The following is a 22,952-nucleotide window of genomic DNA, read 5'->3' on the forward strand; positions in this document are numbered from 1 at the left end:
AATTTTGCAAGATTGGTGGGCTCTTCTTTAATGCTCATAGAGAGAGGTTGAAGGCCTTTCCAGTTTATTTTTGGCTATGCTTTAGGTTGATATTATTCGTAACCTATCATGCCCGTATTGTTGTTTGTTTTTGGTCAACTGCAAATGAATCTAGCAAACATTATAGAGTTGGTTAGATTTTGAAGATGATTGATGCAGTAATCTTCATTTTGTCGGTCTTCCTTTCCATCTCATATTTTTCATTCCAACCTCGAATAATATATATATGTACATATATATATATATATATATTTTCCTTATGATTATGTTGGTTACGATTTGACGCTTTAAAGGCCTTCGAAAAAAAGTGGCAAAGAAATTGCATAAATATTTCAGGAAAAAAAGTAACTTTTTTGGTTACTTGAATTACTAAGAACTACAGATTGCATATGGCTAATTCAATATAACATGCTGCTACAGGTGAAGATCCGAGATCTGGGCTATTTTTAGAACGCCTTGAGGATATTGACGCTCCATTATGGAGGGAAAGTATTTCTTCAAGATGATTGATGGATGGAAAAGGTTTTGGGTGTAGGGCTTTCATTGATGTTTATAGTTCTATGATTTTGAGTTTCTATCACACTGTTCTGATGGTGAATGTAGATAGTACCTGTACGAGGGCGAAATATCCTCTGCTTTCCGTACTCCTCGTACTCTGAGCTTCTCTTGACGGCGTCTACCTGGCAACACAGAAACGGTGAGCTGCCCGGTGGTGGTGTGCCAGATAGACCCTCCGATGATCAAGTCAGTTCACTTGAGGAAGAGGAAGAAGACTGAGAGAGAGAGAGTTTTCTCTTTTGGGAAGAAGTTGCCTACCTCTAACGTTCGCCCTCCTCCCTATTTCAAGGCTGGCCATGCAGCCTCAAGATTATGCGCGCACTACCTCTGTTGTCCTTCCCAAGACAGGTGGCAGTACTCGCCTCTCACCACCTTACGCGTGTAAAGGCTTAGTCCTCCCAACAGTACACGCAGAACTGCCTAACGGTATTGAGGCATATGTGGAGCAGATGTCCCTTCCTTCGTGCCATTGGCCCAGGTGGCACACCTGACCGCAATACCACGACCGGCCTATTTCCCAAGAAGAACTATCGCTACAGGCGCTCAACCGCGCTATGCCCCACCGGACTGCCCCTTGGCAAAGGGGCGGCGGGGGGGGGGGGGGAACACCCATGGACCGGACTGGAGTTGACCGGTTCGTCGTGGTATACCGGTCGCGAGGCATGCCGGCCCCCGTCCGTTCTACCTTCATCCGAGGTTGTATTGAATCTTCCCATCTCGGCTCACCGGTCAGAGATATGTCATCCCTCCCTTGTCCACAGTTTAGCCCGAGCTATCCGTAGCTCGGTGTCGCCTCTTAGCTGTGCGCGCCGCCGAATGTTTGCTAGTCGCAGCTCCGCCCGGTCAACCGATATTCGAGACCGAGCAAAACAGACCGTCCAATCCTTGCTCGGCCGTACTAACGGCGTAAATCTCCCCTCTCAATTGCCCCTTAACCCCATCCGACCTGGTCGTGACTGGGGTTACCGAGCTAACGGATTGAGTTGCTCCATCAACAAGCCGAGCATGATTGGGGGCAAATCTGTCGCCGAGCTATCTTGTTTGGTCGGCCATTTTCTCCCCAGTCTCATCAAGGGTCGTATAACCGTACTGACAGCCGCATTTTCAGTGCCACGTGGCTTCACGCCACTGGGTCGTACAGCCAGCTGCTCTTCACGCACAAAATTCAAACGGCACAGCCGTTTGGGCTCCTTCCCCCCCCTCTTTTTGTATTCCAACGAAGGGCCTAAACCCTTCACTTTTCCTTCTCCTCCACACAAGCCCTAAACCTTAGCCTTCCATATTCTCTGAGAACTTCCCCTTACTGCCGCTGTGTCTCGCCTGCCTCCGCTTCCATTCTTAGTTTCTCGTAAAGCCACAGCCAAGTTCGTGAGGCCCTGCCCTCGCAACCTGTATTTGGTAAGTCCTCCCACCCTTTCTTCAAGCTCTCGTACTTGAGTTCTTCTACTTTTTCACCTTTTTATGCTTCGTGGTCTCCATGTTTATTTTTGTTTATTTTCGGGGCCATTAGATTTCATTTCCTTGCTTAGATCTCGCACACCCTAGGGCAAACAAGAACAGTAGGGAAGGATGGGGCTTTTATGCCCCCTGTTCCTCCAAGGTTCGAACGAGTTCTTCCTATTTCTGAACAGTTTGAATCTGGGTAGAACCGAGCAAAATGCTCGTTTAGATCCATAAATGACGCACCGATCGAGCAAAAACTGGTTTGTGACTTCTCGTAGAGGTTGTAGCCGAGCCAAACTACCGATTAAAACTTGGTAATAGTACTGAACCGGGCGAAAACTTGAGCTCGTTACTTAAGCCTTGACCGGGTTAATTCGTCAAGTAGAAACGACCGAGCTATAACTTTAACCGAGCCAGCTTCGGAGAGTTAGAACCGAACTAGGAAATCGACCAAGTAGAATACCCGAGGTAGGGGTCGAACCGACCAAACACCAATAATCCCTTCACTGAGCCAATTCCCATAAGGGCCGTGCAATTTATGCTGTGCTAACCCTTAGAATTATTTTTTAACAATGCAGAACAAATAGGACCGACCAAGCCAGTCCAGCACTAACTGTTGGAGCTCAGAGTCCGATCAGACCCACAAAAATTTTTGACCGAGATACACTTTATCAAATAAGACCGAGATAGATGGGGAAGTACCGCTATATGGTAAGCTCGCCCGGTGCGATGGCCGAATTTCGCAGGGATTACAACATCCCAGATGATGTCATCCTAGAGCTCGCCAAAAAGGGAGACACCCCTTGGGGAGATCTAGACTGGTGTCCTTTTACGGTCGTGTCAATAGTAGAGGGAGGGCTTCGCTTCCCGGTCCAGCATTTGATCTGTGAGTTTTTGAGGCAGACAAGGCTTTGCCCGACCCAAGTTTCAAATAACACTTACAAAATAATAAACGGGGTTGCCGAACTGAACCGGATGCTCGGGCTCAATCTTTGTCTGGCTGAAATTTTTCATCAGTATAGTCTTAGTAGGAATAAGAGCGGGTTCTGCTGGTACCTCAAAGTGAAGAAGGGCCGAGCAAAATTAATAGAGGGTAACCCGAACAAGGAGACAAACGACGACGACTTCCTGTGGGTGTCTGGTCACTATGAAGACACTGAGGCACCCATTCCAGGATGGTATATTAGAAAGAATTTTGGTAGTGTCGGTGAGTTTGCTCGGCTGACCGCGCTATTTTCTTTATGTAGCAATTATTTTTCGTGCCGATCTAACACTCGTCTTCTTTTGCAGAAAAGCACCTAGCAGCAGACTACTACCGGGCCAACCAAGAGGCCATCAGAGTCCTGCTGCGCCATCCTGCCGAAGAGAGGGAGGCTTCGAAATTGCGAGGCTTCGATCAGACCTTCCATTACACCACACCGCGTAGGAGCCGGGTTACCGATTTTCTGCGCGCGCCAACTCCAGAACCGGATCCAAACCTTCCACCAATCAGGCTTATTCCACTAACCGTCGAGCAGGAAATGGCGAAAATCAGGGCCATCAAGTCCTTGATCACCGGGGAAGAAGACGAGCCCCAGAACGTAGAGGCAACCGGTGGGACATCCTCCGCACCCGTCGTGCAGGGAGATGGGGCAGTGCTGGCGCTTGTTAGTGAGTAGCCAGCTGGTCGGTCCAAGAAGCGGCCAAGGAACGAGAAAATTGGGCCGTGTCTAGCGGATGAAGACTCCACCGATAACATCTCTACCGAGCTCGAGGACCAGTCCGAGCAACCACGGGCCAGCAAATCCAAGGGCCCAGCCCCCCGGTCTGGGCACCCGAGTTCAAATACCAGGGCCGAGCAGTTTCTGCTGAAGACTCTGTGTATGCGGACAAGGACTACTCACTTGGTTTCAATTTGACCAAGGGGTTGATCTTGCCCGCCGACATGAAAAAACATGATGAGCTTTCTGACCTCAAGGTCCTCCGCTCAGTGGTGAAATCCATAGTGCTGGTAAGTTCTCCATTTTTTACGTCAAACTGTTTGCTCGGTTTTTGTGCAGTTTTTCGAATACTAACGATCTTTCACTTGTTTTCAGGCCGCGCAAAAGAACTACTTGGCCCATGACCGGATGATCAAAGTGCGGCAGAGCCTGCGGGATGCCATAGCCGAGAATAAGGCTAAAAAAGAGGAGATAGCGAAGCTCAAAGCAGCACAGAAAGCAGTCGAGGTCAAGCGAGATATCCTGAGCCAGAAGGTTGACCGAGCTAACGAGGATAAGCTTCAGGCCGTGAAGTCGACGAAGGCTCGGTATCTCGCCGAGCTGAGGAAACTGCGCGATGCGCACAAAGCCGAGAGGGACAAGGCCGTAGATGACGCAGAAGACCGGGGATATGCGCAGGGCGAGAAGACCTACGAACGGCAGGTCCAAGCGACCAAGGACATCTTTTTCCAATGCGGCTGGAAGGCTGCCGTGGAGAAAGTTGGCCTTGGTCAGGATTCTGACATGTTCATCAATCCGCCTGCTGCCTACATCCCGGTCTACATGCAGGCGTACTCCAAGGCCACCCAAAACCGGCTCATCACGGATGCAAGGAAAGAGGCCGAGGAAGAAGCCGCCGCCGCGAAACTAGCCGAACAAAATCCTCCCGAAGCATCTCCAGGTGCAGAGGAAGAGGCTGATCGGGACGTTGCCGTGGTGGAAGAAACTGACGATGACGCCGAGGAAATCTTGTCCGAGCAAAACGTGGAAGAGGCTGAGCAAACAGTTCAAGTCTCCGAGCAAACTGTCGACGCAGATTTGGATTGACCCCCTTTTTGTTTTTTTTTTTTTTAATTTTTTTTTAATGTAACCGGGCTATGTTCCCCCCATTTTGTACTTAAATTTCCATTATCAATGAAGACTTTCTACTTATTGCTCGCTCATCTTCTATTTCTGTTCAGTTTGCATCTTCATGGATTCCTTGATTTAATTTTTGACAATTCACAATTGCCAGGTCGGCTGCGCCGTACAGCTTGCCAAGCTAAAGTCACCTCAAACGTTCCCTAATTAGAACTAGTAGTTCGGTTCGATGAACTTTAAAATGAACTGACGCTTTAACTATTCTGAGCGAAATCTGCTCGGCCTTAATTAGTTTGTAAATTTCATGCAATTTCGACCTGGCCGAGCAAAATCAGTTCGTCTTTTAAGTTGGGCAAGCCGCCAACATTTCTTTTAGGCCGAGCAAATTCAGCTCGGCTTCTTATCGATTGGACAAAATTCCAACATTCCGAATACTGCCGAGCAAACTCCGCTCATTTTCCATATTGGGCAAGACGCCATTATATCCACTGGGCCGAGCAATATCAGCTCGGCCCTTACACTGGGCAAAACACAAATGCTTCATGTTGAGTTGGTCATGACGCCAACATTCCAACCGGGCGAGCTAAACCATCTCGGCCCTAATGCGAATGGATCCTTACGCCAATTACATCGTTTGACAATGCAAACTGTTTGTGCGGTTCGCGTTCATTATGGGTGAGAGGAAATCAATCCGGTCCCATTCAGGCCGGTCTCCTGCCCCTGGTGTTCATAATTGCCTTGCGTCCTTGCGAGTCCATTGTACAAAGAGGTAATTCCAAACAACAAAAGGGTTATTTTTCATTACAAAGCATTGCTATCCTTTACATTAAGTGCCAAAGGGCTAAAGGTCTAAAAAAGCTAAAAAACACAAGCAAATTACATCTTAAAAGTAAAAGACCTTAAGGTTGGCCGTATTCCATGGTCTGGGGACAGCCTTGCCATCTATATCTTCCAGGTGGTATGCCCCTTTACCGGCAAGACCAATCACTTTGTATGGTCCTTCCCAATTTGCACCGAGCTTTCCCTCACCAGGGACCACTATGTTGCCAAGCACCTTTCTTAATACCCAGTCCCCAATCTTAGTCCCCAATCTTGAACATCCTGGGATGCACAGCCTTGTTATACTTTTTGGAGAGTTCTTGTTGGTAGGCTGCTACGTGGATCAATGCTCACTCCCTCCTTTCTTCAGCAAGGTCCAACTCCAATGCCAACGCCTCACTATTCAGATCTGGCTGGAAACCTTCAGAGCGGATGGTTGGCATGCCAATTTCCAACGGGATGACAGCCTCCATGCCGTAGGCCAAAGCGAAAAGTGTTTCTCCGGTTGACCGCCTTGGGGTAGTGCGGTATGCCCAGAGCACATTAGGGAGTTTTTCGGCCCATTTGCCCTTAGCCTTCTCAAGCTGCTTCTTCAGCCCATCCAGGATGGTCTTGTTTGAAGCCTCTGCTTGACCATTTGACTGGGGATAGGCCGGCGTCGAATTGTAGAACTCGATCTTCAACTCCTCGCAAAATCCGCGAAAGAGTTTACCATCGAATTGAGCGCCATTATCCGAGACGAGGGCCTTGGGTATACCGAAACGGGTGATCACGTTTTGCCATACAAACTTCTTCACGTCCTTTTCCCTTATGGTCGCTAGTGGCTCGGCCTCAACCCACTTGGTGAAATAGTCGGTGGCGGCAATGAAGAACTTACGGTTTCTTGGTGCAGCTGGGAGTGGCCCAACAATGTCCAACCCCCAAAGTGCGAACAACCAAGGACTTGTGAGGGGGAGCAAATCTCTAGCCGGCTAGTGGATCTGGTGGGCGAACTTCTGACACTTCTCGCGCCTGCGCACGTATTTTTGCGCATCTGCCTGCATGCGCGGCCACCAATAACCGTGAGAAATTGCCCGGTAAGCCAAGGATCTGCCCCCAGTATGGCTGCCACAGACGCCTTCATGTATCTCATAGAGGAAAGCCTCCACCTTGGTGGGGTGGACACATTTCAAATACGGGCCGGTGAAAGACTTCTTGTACAAGGTCCCGGACGGGGAGAGCCAAAACCGCTTCAACTTTGCCCGGATCTTGTGTGCTGCCTTCTTGTCTTCCGGTAGAATTCTATCCTTCAGGAAGGCTATGATAGGATCCATCCAAGAAGGGCCCAAGTCGGCGCAGAGTACCTCGGCTGATTCTAGTTCCTCAATGCTTGGCCGGGGTAGAAATTCTATCATCAAGGGGTTAGGAAAAGCTGTCTGGGCAGAAGCAAGTCCGGCCAATTCATCAGCCGCGCCGTTGTCCTCGCGGTCGATTTGTTCCAACCTTATTGCGGCGAATTGCTTGATCTCTGCCCGCACCAGCGCCTGATACTTGGCCATTCTTTCGTCCTTTGCTTCATACTCCCCTGAGACCTGATTGACCACTAACTTGGAATCACTAAATACCATAAGGGCTGTGGCTTTCATTGTCAGCGTGCTTCTTAGTCCGGCAAGGAGAGCTTCATACTCAGCCTCGTTGTTGGATACTGGGAAGCCGAGTGTAATTGCCTGTTCGATGATCAGCCCGTCCGGCGAGTTCAGCACGATGCCCAGCCCGGCCCCACGCCTGCTAGACGCCCCATCAACGAAGAGCTTCCACATTTCGCCAATAAATAGCCTCTAGCAATCAGAGGGGTTCTGGGAGCTTCTCATTTCCAAGTCTCTGATCGATTCATTCTGGTCCCTTTCCTTGTCTTGGTTGGTTCATCGTCGTTGGACTTTGTTAGTCAGGCTATGCTTGTCCCTTTTCCTTCTTGTGAACCCACACTCGCTTCTGCTGCCAGAATTATGGGTTGTGCTAAATCCGCACCAACCAAATCAACCGGGCATACTGGATGCATCCCAGGGGCAAATTCTGCCACAAAGTCGGCAAGTGCTTGAGCCTTGATTGCGGTGCGCGGTCGGAACTTGATGTCATATTGTCCTAATTCCACGGCCCATTTCAAAATTCTTCCAGTGAAGTCTGCCTTTTCAAAAAGCACTTTAAGCGGGAACTCGGTTAACACAACTATCGTATGGGCATGAAAATAGTGTGCCAGTTTTCTTGACGCCATCATTAGGGCCAACGCCAATTTTTCCAAGGGAAGATACCTCGTTTCGGCTGGGAGAAGAGTCTTGCTTACATAAAAGATCGGCAAGTGTTGGATGCCTTCAGCACGCACCAATACCGCGCTGACTGCATGTTGAGAGACAGCCAAATAGAGGTACAACTCTTCGCCTGGCTGAGGCGCGACCAAAATAGGGGCCGAAAAGAGATATGCTTTTAGGTCTACTAGTGCGCGGTCGCACTCATCATCCCAGAAGAACTTGGACTTCAGAGTTTTAAAGAAGGGCCTGCAACGATCAGAAGACCGGCTGATAAATCTGTTCAACGCGGCTGCCATCCCGGCAAGATGTTGCACGTCCTTCGTGGAGTTGGGACGCTCTAGGTCTTGTATGGCCTTGATCTGCGATGGGTCAGCTTCAATCCCTCGATTTGTGACCAGAAAACCCAAAAACTTTCTGGTGCCAACTCCGAAGGCGCACTTTGTGGCGTTCAAGCGAAGCTTGTGGAGCTTAAGTATGGCGAACATCTCTGCAAGGTCGGCGAGGTGTTGAGACTTCTCCTTACTCTTCACCACCATGTCATCGATATAGGCCTCCATTGTTCAGCCCAGAAGAGGAGCGAACATCTTCGTTACCATCCTTTGAAAAGTTGCCCCGGCGTTCTTTAGTCCAAACGGCATGACTTTGTAGCAATATAAGCCTCTGGGGGTTGTGAATGATGTGATCTCTCTGTCCGGTTTATACATGGCTATCTGGTGGTAGCCGCGATAAGCGTCAAGGAAGCTAAACCTCTGATGGCCAGCGGTTAAGTCCACCAGCTGGTCAATTCGCGGGAGGGGAAAGCTATCCTTGGGGCAAGCTCGATTGACAGTCTTGTAATCAACGCAGACTCGCCACTTGCCGTTCTTCTTCAGGACAACCACCGTGTTGGATATCCACCGGGGGTACTGCACCTCCTCTATGGCACCAGCTTCCAACAAATTTTTCACTTCTTCTGCGACCACTTCAGCATGGTGCAAGGCTGAGCGGCGCGTCCTTTGAATGACTAGCCGTGCATTAGGGAAGACATTCAACTGATGACAAATGAAGCTCGGGTCGATGCCGGGCATGTCGTAAGGCGTCCAGGCAAAGGCCTCCAAATTGGAAACCAAGAAGTTTACATAATCCATCCGCTCGGCGCTAGACAAGGATGATCCCAAGAGGAAGAACTTAGTGGGATCGTTCTTGTCAATTCGCACTTCTACCAAATCTTCGACCGACTTTTCCTCGGCCTTTCTTCCTACGTCTTCAAGGACTTCTTTACCGTCGAGCCCTTCAATCATTTGGACGAACCCTTTGGCCACTCGGCTGCCATTTACAGTAACGAAGCATTGTGTCGCCGTCACCTGGTCCCTCCAAACTTCCTCCATTTGTCCGCTCGGTGCCGAAAAGCGTATGACTTGGTGGAAGGTCGAAGCAACTGCTTGCATGGCGTGCAGCCAAACCCTCCCTAAGATCAAGTTGTAAGTTGATGGATCTTTAAGCACCCAGAATTCTACTTGCTTTACGACCGATCCCGCTTTGACCGGCAAAATAATCTTTCCGATTGGCCATTCTGGCTGTGAGTTGAAGCCGACCAAAGGGGACGTTGCGGGGGCCAAGTCCTTGTCTTCCAACTTCATTTGTTTAAATGCGTCATAATACATAATTTCTACCGAACTCCCCTGGTCGATCAAGATTCTCTTGATGTCAAAGTCCTTGATGCGAAGAGTGACTACTAAGGCATCATTGTGCGGCATCTGAACTCTTTCCAAGTCCTTGGTTGAGAATGAAAGGATGTCCCTTTCTTCGGTCTTTCTTTTCTTCACAGCGGGCTGAATAGAGAGCACTTCCCTCATGTGCTCGGCCTTCTTGATCATCCCCCTCAGCTCGCAAACCCTGGCCGGTTCAATGATTCCGTGGATGACGTTAATTACACCTTGCGGGGGCGCTTCTAGGGCGGCCAGGCCGTTCGGCTCGACTTGGTCTGCTGGCGTGGCCTTGATGCCCCCATCTATGTATTGGTCAAGATGCCCTGCCGCCACCAACTCCTCTAAGTGTTGTTTGAGCGGCAAGCAGTCCTCTGTGCGATGCCCCCGTTCTTCATGAAAGGTGCAGAGATATTTTGAATTGAAGCCCCTCTACGCGCTCCCCAACTTGGCTGGCCAACGGACGAAGGGTTCACCTCGAATCTCGCTCAAAATGCGGTAGATGGGGATTTTAAATACCGTGGTGATCCCAGTCCGTGCCTTCAATTTTCTTTTGGCATCCTCCGCCACATCACGGGGAGGGTCACCCCGGTCGTTTCGGCGGCCCTTGTTTCTGTTATCATGGTTTGGACCATGGCGCTGGTCTTTCGACCCGTTGTTTGGGCAGTTATCCTCCCGCCCAACCGAGTGAACTTTCCCCGCAACCCTCCTGTCCGCCGTGATCGGATTAACCTTCTCGGTCGCGGAGGCGGCATTATCCTCCACACGAATGTGCTCATTGATCCGCTGCATCAATGACTCCATGGTTGTAGGTTGATGCATCGTGAGTGAATCTCGCAGCCTATGTCGCACTGGGAGACCCCGTTTGTACTGAGTGATCGCTAGATTGGTGGGGCAGTCGAGGATCTCATTGTAAGTTTTCCAGTATTTCGCATTGTATGCCTTCAACGAACACCCAGACTCCATCTTGACGCCCAGGAGATGGTCGACCTCCTTCGGCGTTCGTGTGTTGGTTTTGAATCTGGTGACGAAAGCTTCCACTAGTTGCTGCCACCCCTCAATACTCCCCTCCGGGAGCCTCTCGAACCATTTCAAACCCAGCTCTCCCAAGCTTGCTGGGAATATGAAGCACATCAAGGCGTCATTCCGCCGGTGTCCAGCCATTACTTGCCGGTAATGGCTCACATGCATGTATGGATCTGTCCTTCCATCGTACAAAGTGAACTTTGGCTGGTGGAATCCGGCGGGGAGTGGCGTACTCTCAATCTCTGGAGACAGCGGCGTGGCCGTAAGTCGCGCCAGCTCTTTGTCCACCAGCGCAGGGGCCATCGCTTTGGGGGCTGGCATCGCCACTTCCTCACTGTAACGCACTGGAGTGCTTAACCTCTGCAATGCCGGCACTCTCCGAGCCGCCCGACAGCGTGCCCTCTCTTCCAATATATCCCTCAAGTCCCTAGAACGTGTGGAGAAAGAGGATCCCGACGTCGGCGTCGGGCGTGAGGGGCGGTATGTGTTGTCGCAAGAGAGGGACCTGCCCTCCCCTTGTTTGGAGCCCCCAACCCCATAGTTCCTGGTGATGGAGAGAGTGGTCCTCCCCTGGCGGCGACTGCTACAACGAGGGGACGGGGTGCGCTCACTGAGGTTGCCCTCTCCAGCGACACTTTTCCCTTTAATCTGGCGTTTCAACAGCTCCATCTCCGCCGTCATCTTGCGAATGACGGCGTCTTGGTCCTTGAGTTTGTGCTGCAGGCGCTGCGCATGGGACTCCCCCCGGCGTCTGCAGCCCCCAGGACTCTGCGAGCGATCAGCACTCCTTCCGCGTTTGTCTCGCGCACTTCGCGAAGGAGTCTTTAGGCCCGCCATGGCTGGAATATTTAGAGGACCTTCTCTTAAGCGGACGTACTCAGGTGTGACGCCATCGACGACGGACAGTGGGGCTTCGCCGTTGTTGGCCATGGAAATGGTCGAAGAAACTCTGAGAACAAGGGTTGAGTATCAAAAAACTTCCCACAGACGGCGCCAATTGTACGGGGGCGAAATATCCTCTGTTTTCCGTACTCCTCGTACTCTAAGCTTCTCTTGACGGCGTCTACCTGGCAACACAGAAACGGTGAGCTGCCCGACGGTGGTGTGCCGGATAGACCCTCCGACGATCAAGTCAGTTCACTTGAGGAAGAGGAAGAAGACTGAGAGAGAGAGAGAGTTTTCTCTTTTGGGAAGAAGTTGCCTACCTCTAACGTTCGCCCTCCTCCCTATTTCAAGGCTGGCCATGCAGCCTCAAGATTATGCGCGCACTACCTCTGCTGTCCTTCCCAAGACAGGTGGCAGTACTCGCCTCTCACCACCTTACGCGTGTAAAGGCTTAGTCCTCCCAACAGTACACGCAGAACTGCCTAACGGTATTGAGGCATATGTGGAGCAGATGTCCCTTCCTTCGTGCCATTGGCCCAGGTGGCACACCTGACCGCAGTACCACGACCGGCCTATTTCCCAAGAAGAACTATCGCTACAGGCGCTCAACCGCGCTATGCCCCACCGGACTGCCCCTTGGCAAAGGGGCGGCCGGGGGGGGGGGGAACGCCCATGGACCGGGCTGGAGTTGACCGGTTCGTCGTGGCATACCGGTCGCGAGGCATGCCGGCCCCCGTCCGTTCTACCTTCATCCGAGGTTATATTGAATCTTCCCATCTCGGCTCACCGGTCAGAGATGCGCCATCCCTCCTTTGTCCATAGTTTAGCCCGAGCTATCCGTAGCTCGGTGTCGCCTCTTAGCTGTGCGCGCCGCCGAATGTTTGCTAGTCGCAGCTCAGCTAGGCATGGTTTCTGCCCGGTCAGCCGATATTCGAGACCGAGCAAAACAGACCGTCCAATCCCTGCTCGGCCGTACTAACGGCGCAAATCTCCCCTCTCAGTACCTTTGGTTGATTGTGGCATGCTTTTATATTGCTGTTCATGTTATGGATTGTCAAATAGACGAAAGATTTTTTATTTTGCATTTTAACTAGTGCCATTGATATCTATGGTTCTTCACGTGTCTGTCTGTCATTGTATGTATATTTGGAAACCACGCAAACATGTGAACTCAGTTTGGTTTGAGGCAATGCCAGTTGGTGGAGATGTCCCCAATTTTTTGAATCACAGAAGTGCAAACACTTTTGGGAAGTGGGTTGGCTTTTTGGCTTTTTGACTTTTTTGGCTATTTTAGCCTGGGCTAAAAAGCTTGGTTTGGGAAGGGCTTTTTGGCTTTTTTGACTTTTTTTGTGAGAGAAGAGTGTAATGATTATGGGTTAGATGTGATGTTTTGTTTTTTGTGGCTAAAATAGTCTATTTTGTCTTTTGTGGCTAAAATAGCCAAAAAAGCCCACTTTAGCTCTTGCCAAACGGACCCTAATTATTCAGGAATTGAAGTTAAAACAGAGTTAGTTTTTCTATTTGAAATTCTGTGAATTCTTACATATTCTTCTGCTTTCGAAGGAGTAGCAACACAAAATCCAGGTTTACAGTCTAAGCATGAGGCCTCAAGCAGTTGTCACCAGTCAAATGTTGTAAATTGTTTTTTTTTTTGTTACCTTTTGGTTGCCTAGAAAATAAAGAAGAGGAAAATATTTAGTAAAGATTATTTATTCACTAAAAGTAAATTATACAGAAAGGAAAATGTTGGTGGAAGTGGTTGCTGGGCGAAAGGAGGTAGTTGATGGTTGTTGGAGGTGGGAGGACTCATTGGCGGTGTTTTCTGTTGATAGTGGCCATAGATAGGGGAAGCCAAAGATGGTGATGGGCCTTGTGTGGTTGTCGAAGGCGTGGGAAAGGAAGAAGTGATGATTTGTTCTCAAAACAAGTAAAACTAATTTTTTAAACTAGAATTTTATAAATTTTATAAATTGTTTATAGTTTATTTTTTTTTTAAAAAAACAAAAAACAAAATAGACATCAAATGAGTATTTATTTCTAGTAATAATTTTTTTAAAGCATATAAATATAAAATTATAGTCATAAATATTGCTGAGAGATTTGAGTTGTTTCTTTATAAAGTAACAATGATGTTAGAATGACAGTTTTCTTTTCTCATAATTTGTTTATCACTTTATATATTAATAATTGTATTGGTTTAATCCACTATGTAGCGTTGACAAATAAAATATAATAAGAAAATATGGTCTATTTTAAATAAAATGTGATAAGAAAATATATCTAAACTAACATATTAAATGGTAGAAATATATTTGATTTTCTCCATTAGGAGGATTTATAGTTCTATGTGACTATTTGTTTCATATCATTTTTAATCACCAAACATAATTATGTGAATCTCATTGAATTGTTAATCGAATCGGGTCACCATTAAAGCTAGACTAATATACTCTGAATGTTTGCAATTATCTTTTTTTGGTGCCTTATTTATTTATTTTTCTTTTTCAATCACTTTTTTTTTAATATAAAAAAAATTTCAAAAATCATCTCATTTTATGTTCTACTTAACTAAAAAAATATATATTTACTATTTTTTTTAATATGAAAAGCTAATAAAAAAATTGATAGAATTTTGAAAAAAAAATAAAAGAAAAAGAAGAGACTTTAGTTTGGATTGGCTTCTCTTTTGAGTCTTTAATTGGACTAGAGATATGTTGTTCGATCTATTAAACTTATTTTTGGTTTCGTTTTGATAATTTTAATTGTTCATATTTTAGTATTTGTCCAGTCATCATCCTTGCAAAAAATTAAGTCAATCGGATAACGACAATTGCATGTTCAGATTAGTTTTATATGAAAAAATGAACAGTGAAAAAAAAATTCATACAAAATTAATCTATATACTTATCATGATCCAGTCAACTTGATTGACGAATTCTAAAATATGAACAATTCAGAAGATTAAAACGTGACCCAAAAATAGGCCTAATAGACCTCACAACATATCGCCAGTCCGATTAAGGATAGGAGAGAAGTCCACTCCACTTTTAGGGGTTGTTTGGCATGATGGATGTAAGTGCACTTATTTAGAGCATCCTCAGCAGATCTCTTATAATAACAAAAAGCTATTATAAGAGGTTGATTCTTAAAAAATCCTTTCCCACCAGATCCCTTATACAACCATTTAAATTTAGGATTGCTACAGTCATTGTAGCTCCCATATATCTGACAGTCGTCGTACACTCAAACATCCCAGATGAAATGATCTGGTCGTCCACCCGAACATCCTGCTGGTCGACCTCCCGGATGTCCAGCCTCTAGCTTCTGCTGCTTTCTTCTGTAATTATTTGACTTTATTGCAAGAAACATGGAGTTGCCTTTGACCCTCATTTTTTACTTTATTTTATAATGTTTAATTATTTTATTATTAAAAAAATATTTAAATTTGAAAACAATTAAAAAGGTTATTTTAATATAATAGAGAAAGAATAGGGTGCTTGTTGGGAAGGTAGATAAAAAAGTGGTTCTTAAAATAAGAAAAGCATTTTTTTAATAATATTTTAGGATAAAATTTAGGTAAGTTGGTGAGGATGCTATTAGATAAATACACTTATCATCTCTCTACTTTTGTACACATTTTTTTAATTTTTTTTATAAAAAATCAAAAAATATATTTATTTAAATTTAGCTTCATCCCAAGCTCATGGCACCTCGAGTCTCAAATTGAGGTGGACAATGCAATAACCCTGATTTAAATACATGTACAAGATTGAACAATTGGGAAGGAAGAAGACTATCACATCTCTTAACACCTCTGAAGCTCTCACGAGACGACAATGGCGAACCTTTTCGAAGAGATTATCATCGAAATACTCTTGAGACTCCCCATCACCACCCTCTGTCGATTCAGGTCTGTTTCGAAACCATGGTTCTCCCTAATCTTCAACCCTCACTTCATCAATACCCACCTCAATCGCAACACCATCAAACATGACCGACTCATTCTCCTATCCAACTCTCTCGATTTCTACTCCGTCCTTCTCAAATCGTCCCAATTCAGCCACGATTCATTGTCTGCTCTGCACCTAAAATTCACACCAAATCAATACCCTAATCGTAGTCGTTGGTCTTTGTGTGGTTTGTGTAATGGCTTGTTACTAATGCTCCATAACAATTGCTCTTGCTTTTTGATTAACCCATCTACTAGACAGTCTAGAAAAATACCCAATTCACTTTTTTCAAAAAATTCTACATTTTTTTATAATTTTATTTTGTGATAGTTATGGACTTGGCTATGATTCATCCAATGATGACTACAAAGTTGTGAGAATTTCTCATTATTTCTATATATCTAATTGTACTGATAATATTATAGTAAGTGTGCATACAAAAAGTACCAATTCATGGAGAAGGATTGAGGATTATTCTTATCCGGGTAACCCTTTTATATTTGAATGCCCATCAGTTATTTTCGTTAGTGGCTCTCTCCATTGGTTAACTATGGATTCGAATAAGTTGGATGTTATTGCTACATTTCATTTGGTAGATGAAAATTTCCAGATTACGCCATTGCCAACTCTACATTATGCTCACCGTCATAAGCTTCGGCTTGGTGCCCTTGGTGGGTGCCTTTGTGTGCTTGTTCCTCTCAGTAATGGTTGCCAATATTGAAAAATCTAGAAATTCCATAGATACTGATTTGTGATTATGTATCAATTTTAACCACTAAATAACAATCCTAATCAAACAATCAAGACAAATCAACACAATGATTTTAACATGGAAAAATCACAATTGGAGCTCCTCCAATTGTGATAAAAAACCTTGGGCCAAAGTCACAAAACAATCCACTAAGAAGACAAAAGGAATTACACAAGTGTACTCTCAATTACCTAGTAAATCCACTCCCGAATAGAACCGACCCCTATGTGCCTCTTTCAACCCTGTCTTCACCTCCGAATTACCTTACCCAATGTTGAATCCATAACGTCAATGTCGAATCCACGACAATGAGCCACTCCAGAATCCACTAAAGCTTCAAGCCCAAATTCCACAGAATCCACTGAAGAACAACTCTCTCTTTTGTATTGAATGAAACAAACAATCCTTTGATATATACGTCTCAAATCATGAGTCAAACTCAAACAAACAACAAAGAAACTAGCAAAGAAGCTCCAGATGAAAACCCTAATACCCAAGAAGATGATCTGGAAGTCGTACCCTAAAATTTGACTAAACTGCACCTTTTATAGCAAACTATTCCATGATATCCGCTCGAGCGGACTGACGCATGAGCGCAAAAACACAACTTCCAGTACTTTTGTAGACAGTTCAAACTTCTGAATAGTGTAAATTGTTTATTTGTGATTAGTTATTTCTAATTGTTTTCATTCCTCTTGGTTTGTTTCAGCATGGATTTTGAAAGTTCTTCATAGGGATCTCTACCAAGTACAATCTGGTTCATAGGCATGGGCATTAGTCCGATCAAATGGTAATTAATCGTCATCATGTTTGAGTTCTTAAGTTGGGAAACGATGTTGATAGACTGAATTTTACATTTTGTCAAGATGAAACATTAAAAGATTATTGGTTTTTGGATCAGGTATGAAAATAGTATAAAGGGTAATGATGAATCTATTAGATTAGTTAATATCTAGAATTGCTTTAATAGACATATGTAGAGATTGTATAATGAAACATAACTCTCCCTCTTGGTGTGCAACCTTTGGTAACCATGGTTCTGGGTTTGCCAATAATTTCACCTCAAGCTTGATCTAGGTTGTGATATTCAAATTAGGATTGAAGTGAGATCACTAAGCTTAAATCTTCTACAGATGTGTCATTATTCCAAAGTTTGGTGAACTCCCAGCTTATGTGTGAGTGGTTATAAGTTATAACTTAACTACAACAGCTACACCAAGGCTTTAGGTTCTTTTGTGATTATTCAAGCCACTGGTTCTCTAAGGATTTTGTCCATCATACTGGTGCTTAAGCACCACTGCCCTTGAATCTTCTTGTGGTTGATCGCATACCTTTTTCACTTTTTGTATATCCCATTCATATCTTTCAATGGTCCCTAAACTTGGAAAAAAAAAAAAAAGTGATCTTCCAATGAAATGTTCATGATGCCGAGAGCTTTCAAAATTCTAGAATCCCAATGAAGTCCACTTTTTTTTTTTTTTTTTTTTTTTTGGGGGGGGGGGGAGGGGGGGAGGGGGGACGAAGTCCAAATTTTTTTTAGATTTTATTCTTTGTTCACCCAGAAAACCATCTTATAAATGAAATTTCAACAAGTCTTCCCTCTTTAATTCATTTATGGTTTATTGCCCATATGTAAAAGTAGCAGAGTTAACAGGGTAGACATGTGATAATTGTTTATTAGATGTTGATAGTTTATTTACTTTATTAGATGTTGATAGTTTATCTTCTAGGCATTTAAGTGGAACATAATAAAAACCAAATAAGTGGGAAGGGAAACTAGAAAACATGGATTGGAAGGCTCACATGACAAGAGATTAATTTATGGTTCCTTAAAGTGCACCTTTCACATCTTTGAATAAGGAATTAGGGCTTCAGTTTCTATGATTGTGTTTATCTATAAAACTTTTCCTTTGAACCATAAAGTGCATGCATTGAGTTAGGGTAGTCAATCGAGTACAACTATTGTAGAGTATTTGGCCTGGCATGTGCCTTTAATACTTCCTGTTTGTTCTTGGGATTGGTCTGAAGTTTCACGATAATGGTAAGCAACTAGCTAAGTAACTAATACAAGATGTTGAGAGAGAACTTGAAATTTGATAGAGTTGCAGAAGAAAGAAAGGGTTATGAGTTTGGTATCAGTAATTGTTCCATATCTTGTAAAATGTAAATGGATTTTTTCATAATCTATCTTGCCCATGCTTTATACGCCCTTATTTGTGAACGGTGTAAATTGCTTATTTGTGATTAGTTATTCCAAATTGTTTTCATTCCTTTTGGTTTATTTCTTTATGGATTTTGAAAGTTCTTTGTTGGGATGTCTGCCAATTACCAACTAGCTAATAGGCTTTTATGTTAGCCCAATCACATGGTATTTGATCTTCCATATGTTTCCTAGGTGGGAAACAATGTTGATAGACTAAATTTCACATTTTGTCAAGATGAAACAAGGAAGATTAAATGGTACTTGGCACAGGGATGAGAAGTATGAATGGTGATGATGAATCTATTAGATTAGTGGCTATGTAGAATTGCTTTAATGGACTTATGCAAAGTTTGTATAATGAAACATAACTTTCTCCCTTGGTGTGCAACATTTCCCCAGCAGCTTAGGCTACATTCATCCAATAAAGAGAAAGGTGTTCTAAGCCTACTCAAGTTACCAGTAAAAAAAGTAATGTTGCAATGAAGTGTTCACGATGCCAAACTTGTGTGCTTTATCCTATAGGCTTGGCTTTGAATTATGTATTTTCAAATTTATACAATCCCAATGAAGTCCTAATTTCTCATTTTTCTTTTTTCACCCAGAAAAACCATCTTATGATGAAATCTTAACAAGTCTTCTAAATCTTTTTTTCAAAGAATTGAATGATACTAGTGAACAATTTGAAATATCTTTTAAGTTGAAATGATATATAGGAAAAGGATAGAGAGGAGCAATGCCATTTCTTCTAGGAACTTAACTAGTGGCCTAGCGTATAGATTCCCCACTGAATCTGTAGTTTAGAAAATCAGGAACAAATTATGTCTGTCTGCAGTTTGGACTTTTAAGTTCACAGATATGTCTATGCTTTTCAAAAATCATATTATATTTGTGGCAAGGCTTGGACTTCAGAACAAAGACATTGTCAAGATTAAGCCCACCTCAAGCTTCTTGTTACTTTTATGTAGAGTAATATTACTTTCAATTGCTTTGAAGTTGTGTATATATCTGCATAACCATCTCAATAGGCAGTATGTACTTACTAAGAATTTGAATTTGACTGCTTATGTTATTGTTCTTGTCTTGTGACCTAGAATTCATTCAAAATCAAATAGTGGTTCCTTATAGCTATTGCTGTGGTCCAAGGTTTGTGAATTTGATTTGATTTTATCTCAAAATCAATCCATGTAATGGTATTGAAATTCAGCTTGTAGCCACACATATGGTGGGCCAGTCAGCATAGGGATTCTGGTTTCTATTATTGTCTTGTGAGTTTTATAACTTGAGATGTAAGAAGTCACTTAGAAGATTATTGAGTTTGGAGCAACATATTATGCGATAATTGGCATGCATCAGTTTTCAAATCTCATTTGATTGTGTAAATTTCTTATTACCAATTATGTGTCAAATCTGTCTTATCTAGGTGTTCGAAATAATTTTGTGTATTGTGGTTGTGGTATTGTTGCTTTCTTGAATACTTTACAGTTTGTACTTATACTTTGCAGTTTGTGTATTGTGGTTGTGTATCCAATAAACACACATTAATGTGTATTAATTGGGCATTGTTTTTTTTTTTTACCTCGTGTTTCTGATTTTATTGAAGCTGAATTTTTGTAGGCTTTGCCTCAGCAGCAAAAAAAAAAAATAATAACAATTCCCCATCTTTAAGAGTCCTTGAAGATATATTCTCTCTTTAGTTCATCTATGATTTGTTGCCCATATGTTGTTTTCTGCCAGTATGGAGCAGGTAATAGTTTGTTGTTGTGTACAAATTTTGGGTTAATTACACTTTACCGCCTCAACTTTATAATTGTACATTTGGATCCCTTAAGTATCATAATTTCTTTACTTTCACCTCTTAGACTAAATGTACGGTTTTAAAGTTGAGGGGGGTAAGATGATATTAAGTGATAGTTAAGGAGGTGAAGTGTAACTAACCCACAAACTTTTAAGAAAAACAAAGTGGCAGAGGTGGGAGGGCAGTTAAGTGACAATTGTTTATTGTATTTATTCGAGTGAGCTAGGATGGAAAGGGTGATGCACTTTTTTGGCCTTCTTTTTGCTTTTCATTTGCTATCAACAGAAGAGCAACATATTATTGTTACTTTTTTTTTTATTTTTAAATTCATTTTTAGATGAGTAGCATTTGGTGGGACTTAAGGCTTGGTTTGGTTTGGTTAGCATTTGGTTGTTATATATTGTTAGTGCTCTTGGTGGCTTTTTGTTTAAACTAGCACTGATGTCTGGGCATTTCAATTGACATTTATATTCAAATTTTTTAGCTTTAACATGGACATGCATGATACTTTAACATGTTACTCTAAGGTGAACACATAGAGGGTCTTTCTTTCTTTGGTCCTTTAACTATATGAGCCTGTACTGGAGTGACTGATGGTCTTAAATGAGTGTATTTGGCTTTCTCTATTTCTTATTTTTCGTAATATCTTAGCTCTTCTATTTTTGTCCCTCTGTTGCCTTGTTTATGTTTTGTATTTTTTATGCAAAGTTGCGAATATTTCTATGCGTTGTTGAATAAAGTTCATTCCATACGTTTTGCCATTATTTCATTTGCTCTTTCCTTTATATTTCTACTTATACATTCGTTGAAATGAAGTGATCATAGGGGTACATGCAAGAAAGCATAACTAACACATATCTGCAACTTCACTTAAATCATTTTGAAAACTCCTTTTCCATTTTGTTTCCTGAATGGAAGTGTTTATTTTACTAAACAATATTCCTATTAGGGTTCCCCAAGCAAGGCCTGAAGCATGTGATGATAACAAGACTAAAGTTGATTCATCAACACCAATGACATTTAGGTTGGATGAGTTATCCAATCCCCCGAGTCCTCGCTTCTCCCCGTTTGATTGAAGAATCAGCTCTATAAGGCCTTGATAATGTTCAAGGATCTTTACTGGAAGCAAGAATTTATCAAGATGCCTATGGAAATAAAAATAAATGTCTTAATTGGATAGGCTTGACTGAAGAGTATTTATTCTTTGTTGATGTTACTCATGCTGTTTTGTGGTGCCAGTACTGTGAACTTATTAACTTCTGTGTAATATGATATTTGTGTTATGCTTTGCTAGTGCTATTTCCTCCTCAGATTTAATTTGCGTCTTTTCTTTTTTGATGGTTGAAATTTTTTTAAACTATGAAGTAAGGGGGAACACTATTTTGCTTCTATCAATGTCAGTTCTGTGGTCTCACTATATTACCCAAGTCTTGGTATTACAAATGTTGTGTCTGTTTTGTTTAGTTTGTGTAATAGGCTGTATTGTTATGTTATCCTTTTAGTTTAGCAGGAGGTAACTAAGGGTGCCTCTTTTCTTTCTATGTTATCTTTTACCATATAATAATATCCTTTTATGATATGGAATGAAGTTTTTTTTGTTTGTCATGGAAAAAAAAAAAAAAAAACTTGAGTAGGTAGTAATTTACTTTAAAACTAGATCACATCAGTTTGTGAAAACTTATTCATAGGTTGTGTTTGAATAACAACAATCTTGAAGGGGAATGAGAAGTTAATTATCGATTTTCATAATTTACCGTTTGGAACAAATTAGAATAGAAAAGTGATTCCTTATTATTATTATTATTATTATTTATTTTAGCAAGAATCATGTTGTAGACACCCCATTTTTGGCCGCTAGCAAGACTTAGGCGCTTGGTTCGATACACTTGATGATGAAATTTGAATTGTGTGCTTTGAATTCACAGCAATTCGGATTCGATGAGGCTCTCGAAATAACCTCAAATCTTCAACATTTACCTTGTTTGAACCTGTGAATTTCATTTTTGGACCTTTTGCCACCTTGAGCTGAGTTTGAACCAAAAACCAGGGGAGGGCATCAAAGCTCGATCGTGCATTAGTGATGGCCGACCGTGGCTATGAATGGCCGGCCGGCCCTCGGTGATGAAAAACACTGTTTTGGGAGGGAGCCCACCTGCTGTCCATTTTTGAAGATATTTATCACCTTTTGAGCTCAAATTCTATAAAAAACGAAGCTGTGTGATTGTTTTGAGGGTTGAACAAAATTTAGAGAGCCCATATACACCTTGAGGGCTCCTCCCTCCTCCTTTTTCCATTGTAAGCAACCTTTGAGCTAACCTAGCTTCCTCGTGTCATCCCTATACTCCATACACAACCTTGTTTTACCACCTTAGAGCCTTGGTTGATCTTGGAAAAGCATAATTCTAGCTTGAGAGTGGGTTGAAACCAAGTTTGGATCACAAACAACAAGCTTACCCCTTGAAAGGTATAAGCTTGTTATCTTCTCTCTTGCTTTCAGTTCTTTCATTTGCTACATAATTCTTACTATTTTGTGTTGCTTTGAGTCTATTCTAAGTGTTTAAGATTGAGTTTGAATAGCTACCAATACAGTTGTAGACACCCCATTTTTGACCGCTCTTAAGACTTGGGCGTCACTAATTGCTTACTTGGTGATGAAAGTTATGTAGTGCAAGGGTTTGATTTCTTCGACAAGGG

At 43.2% G+C, this 22,952-nt stretch overlaps 3 protein-coding genes across 3 annotated transcripts; 1 reads left to right on the plus strand and 2 right to left on the minus strand.

Moving 5' to 3' along the window:
- Nucleotides 1-6,028: 6,028 nt before the first annotated feature.
- LOC145803548 (uncharacterized) lies at nucleotides 6,029-7,477 on the minus strand. The gene is made up of 2 exons (XM_082896861.1): nucleotides 6,739-7,477; nucleotides 6,029-6,570 (listed from the first exon to the last, which is right to left on the minus strand). Exons 1-2 carry the CDS (start codon nucleotides 7,475-7,477, stop codon nucleotides 6,029-6,031), a joined length of 1,281 nt encoding a protein of 426 aa, XP_082752987.1.
- A 125-nt stretch (nucleotides 7,478-7,602) lies between these two features.
- LOC145803588 (uncharacterized) lies at nucleotides 7,603-9,798 on the minus strand. Its single transcript, XM_082896915.1, has 2 exons — nucleotides 8,823-9,798; nucleotides 7,603-7,730 (listed from the first exon to the last, which is right to left on the minus strand). The coding sequence occupies exons 1-2, from the start codon at nucleotides 9,796-9,798 to the stop codon at nucleotides 7,603-7,605; spliced, it is 1,104 nt and encodes a 367-aa protein (XP_082753041.1).
- Nucleotides 9,799-15,395: 5,597 nt separating this feature from the next.
- On the plus strand, nucleotides 15,396-16,230 carry LOC145803627 (F-box/kelch-repeat protein At3g06240-like). Its single transcript, XM_082896957.1, has 2 exons — nucleotides 15,396-15,469; nucleotides 15,840-16,230. Exons 1-2 carry the CDS (start codon nucleotides 15,396-15,398, stop codon nucleotides 16,228-16,230), a joined length of 465 nt encoding a protein of 154 aa, XP_082753083.1.
- The last annotated feature ends 6,722 nt before the right edge of the window (nucleotides 16,231-22,952 follow it).

Source organism: Camellia sinensis, chromosome 1 (assembly GCF_055761805.1).
Source record: "Camellia sinensis isolate YWXY chromosome 1, ASM5576180v1, whole genome shotgun sequence".
Classification (NCBI taxonomy): Eukaryota; Viridiplantae; Streptophyta; class Magnoliopsida; order Ericales; family Theaceae; genus Camellia; species Camellia sinensis.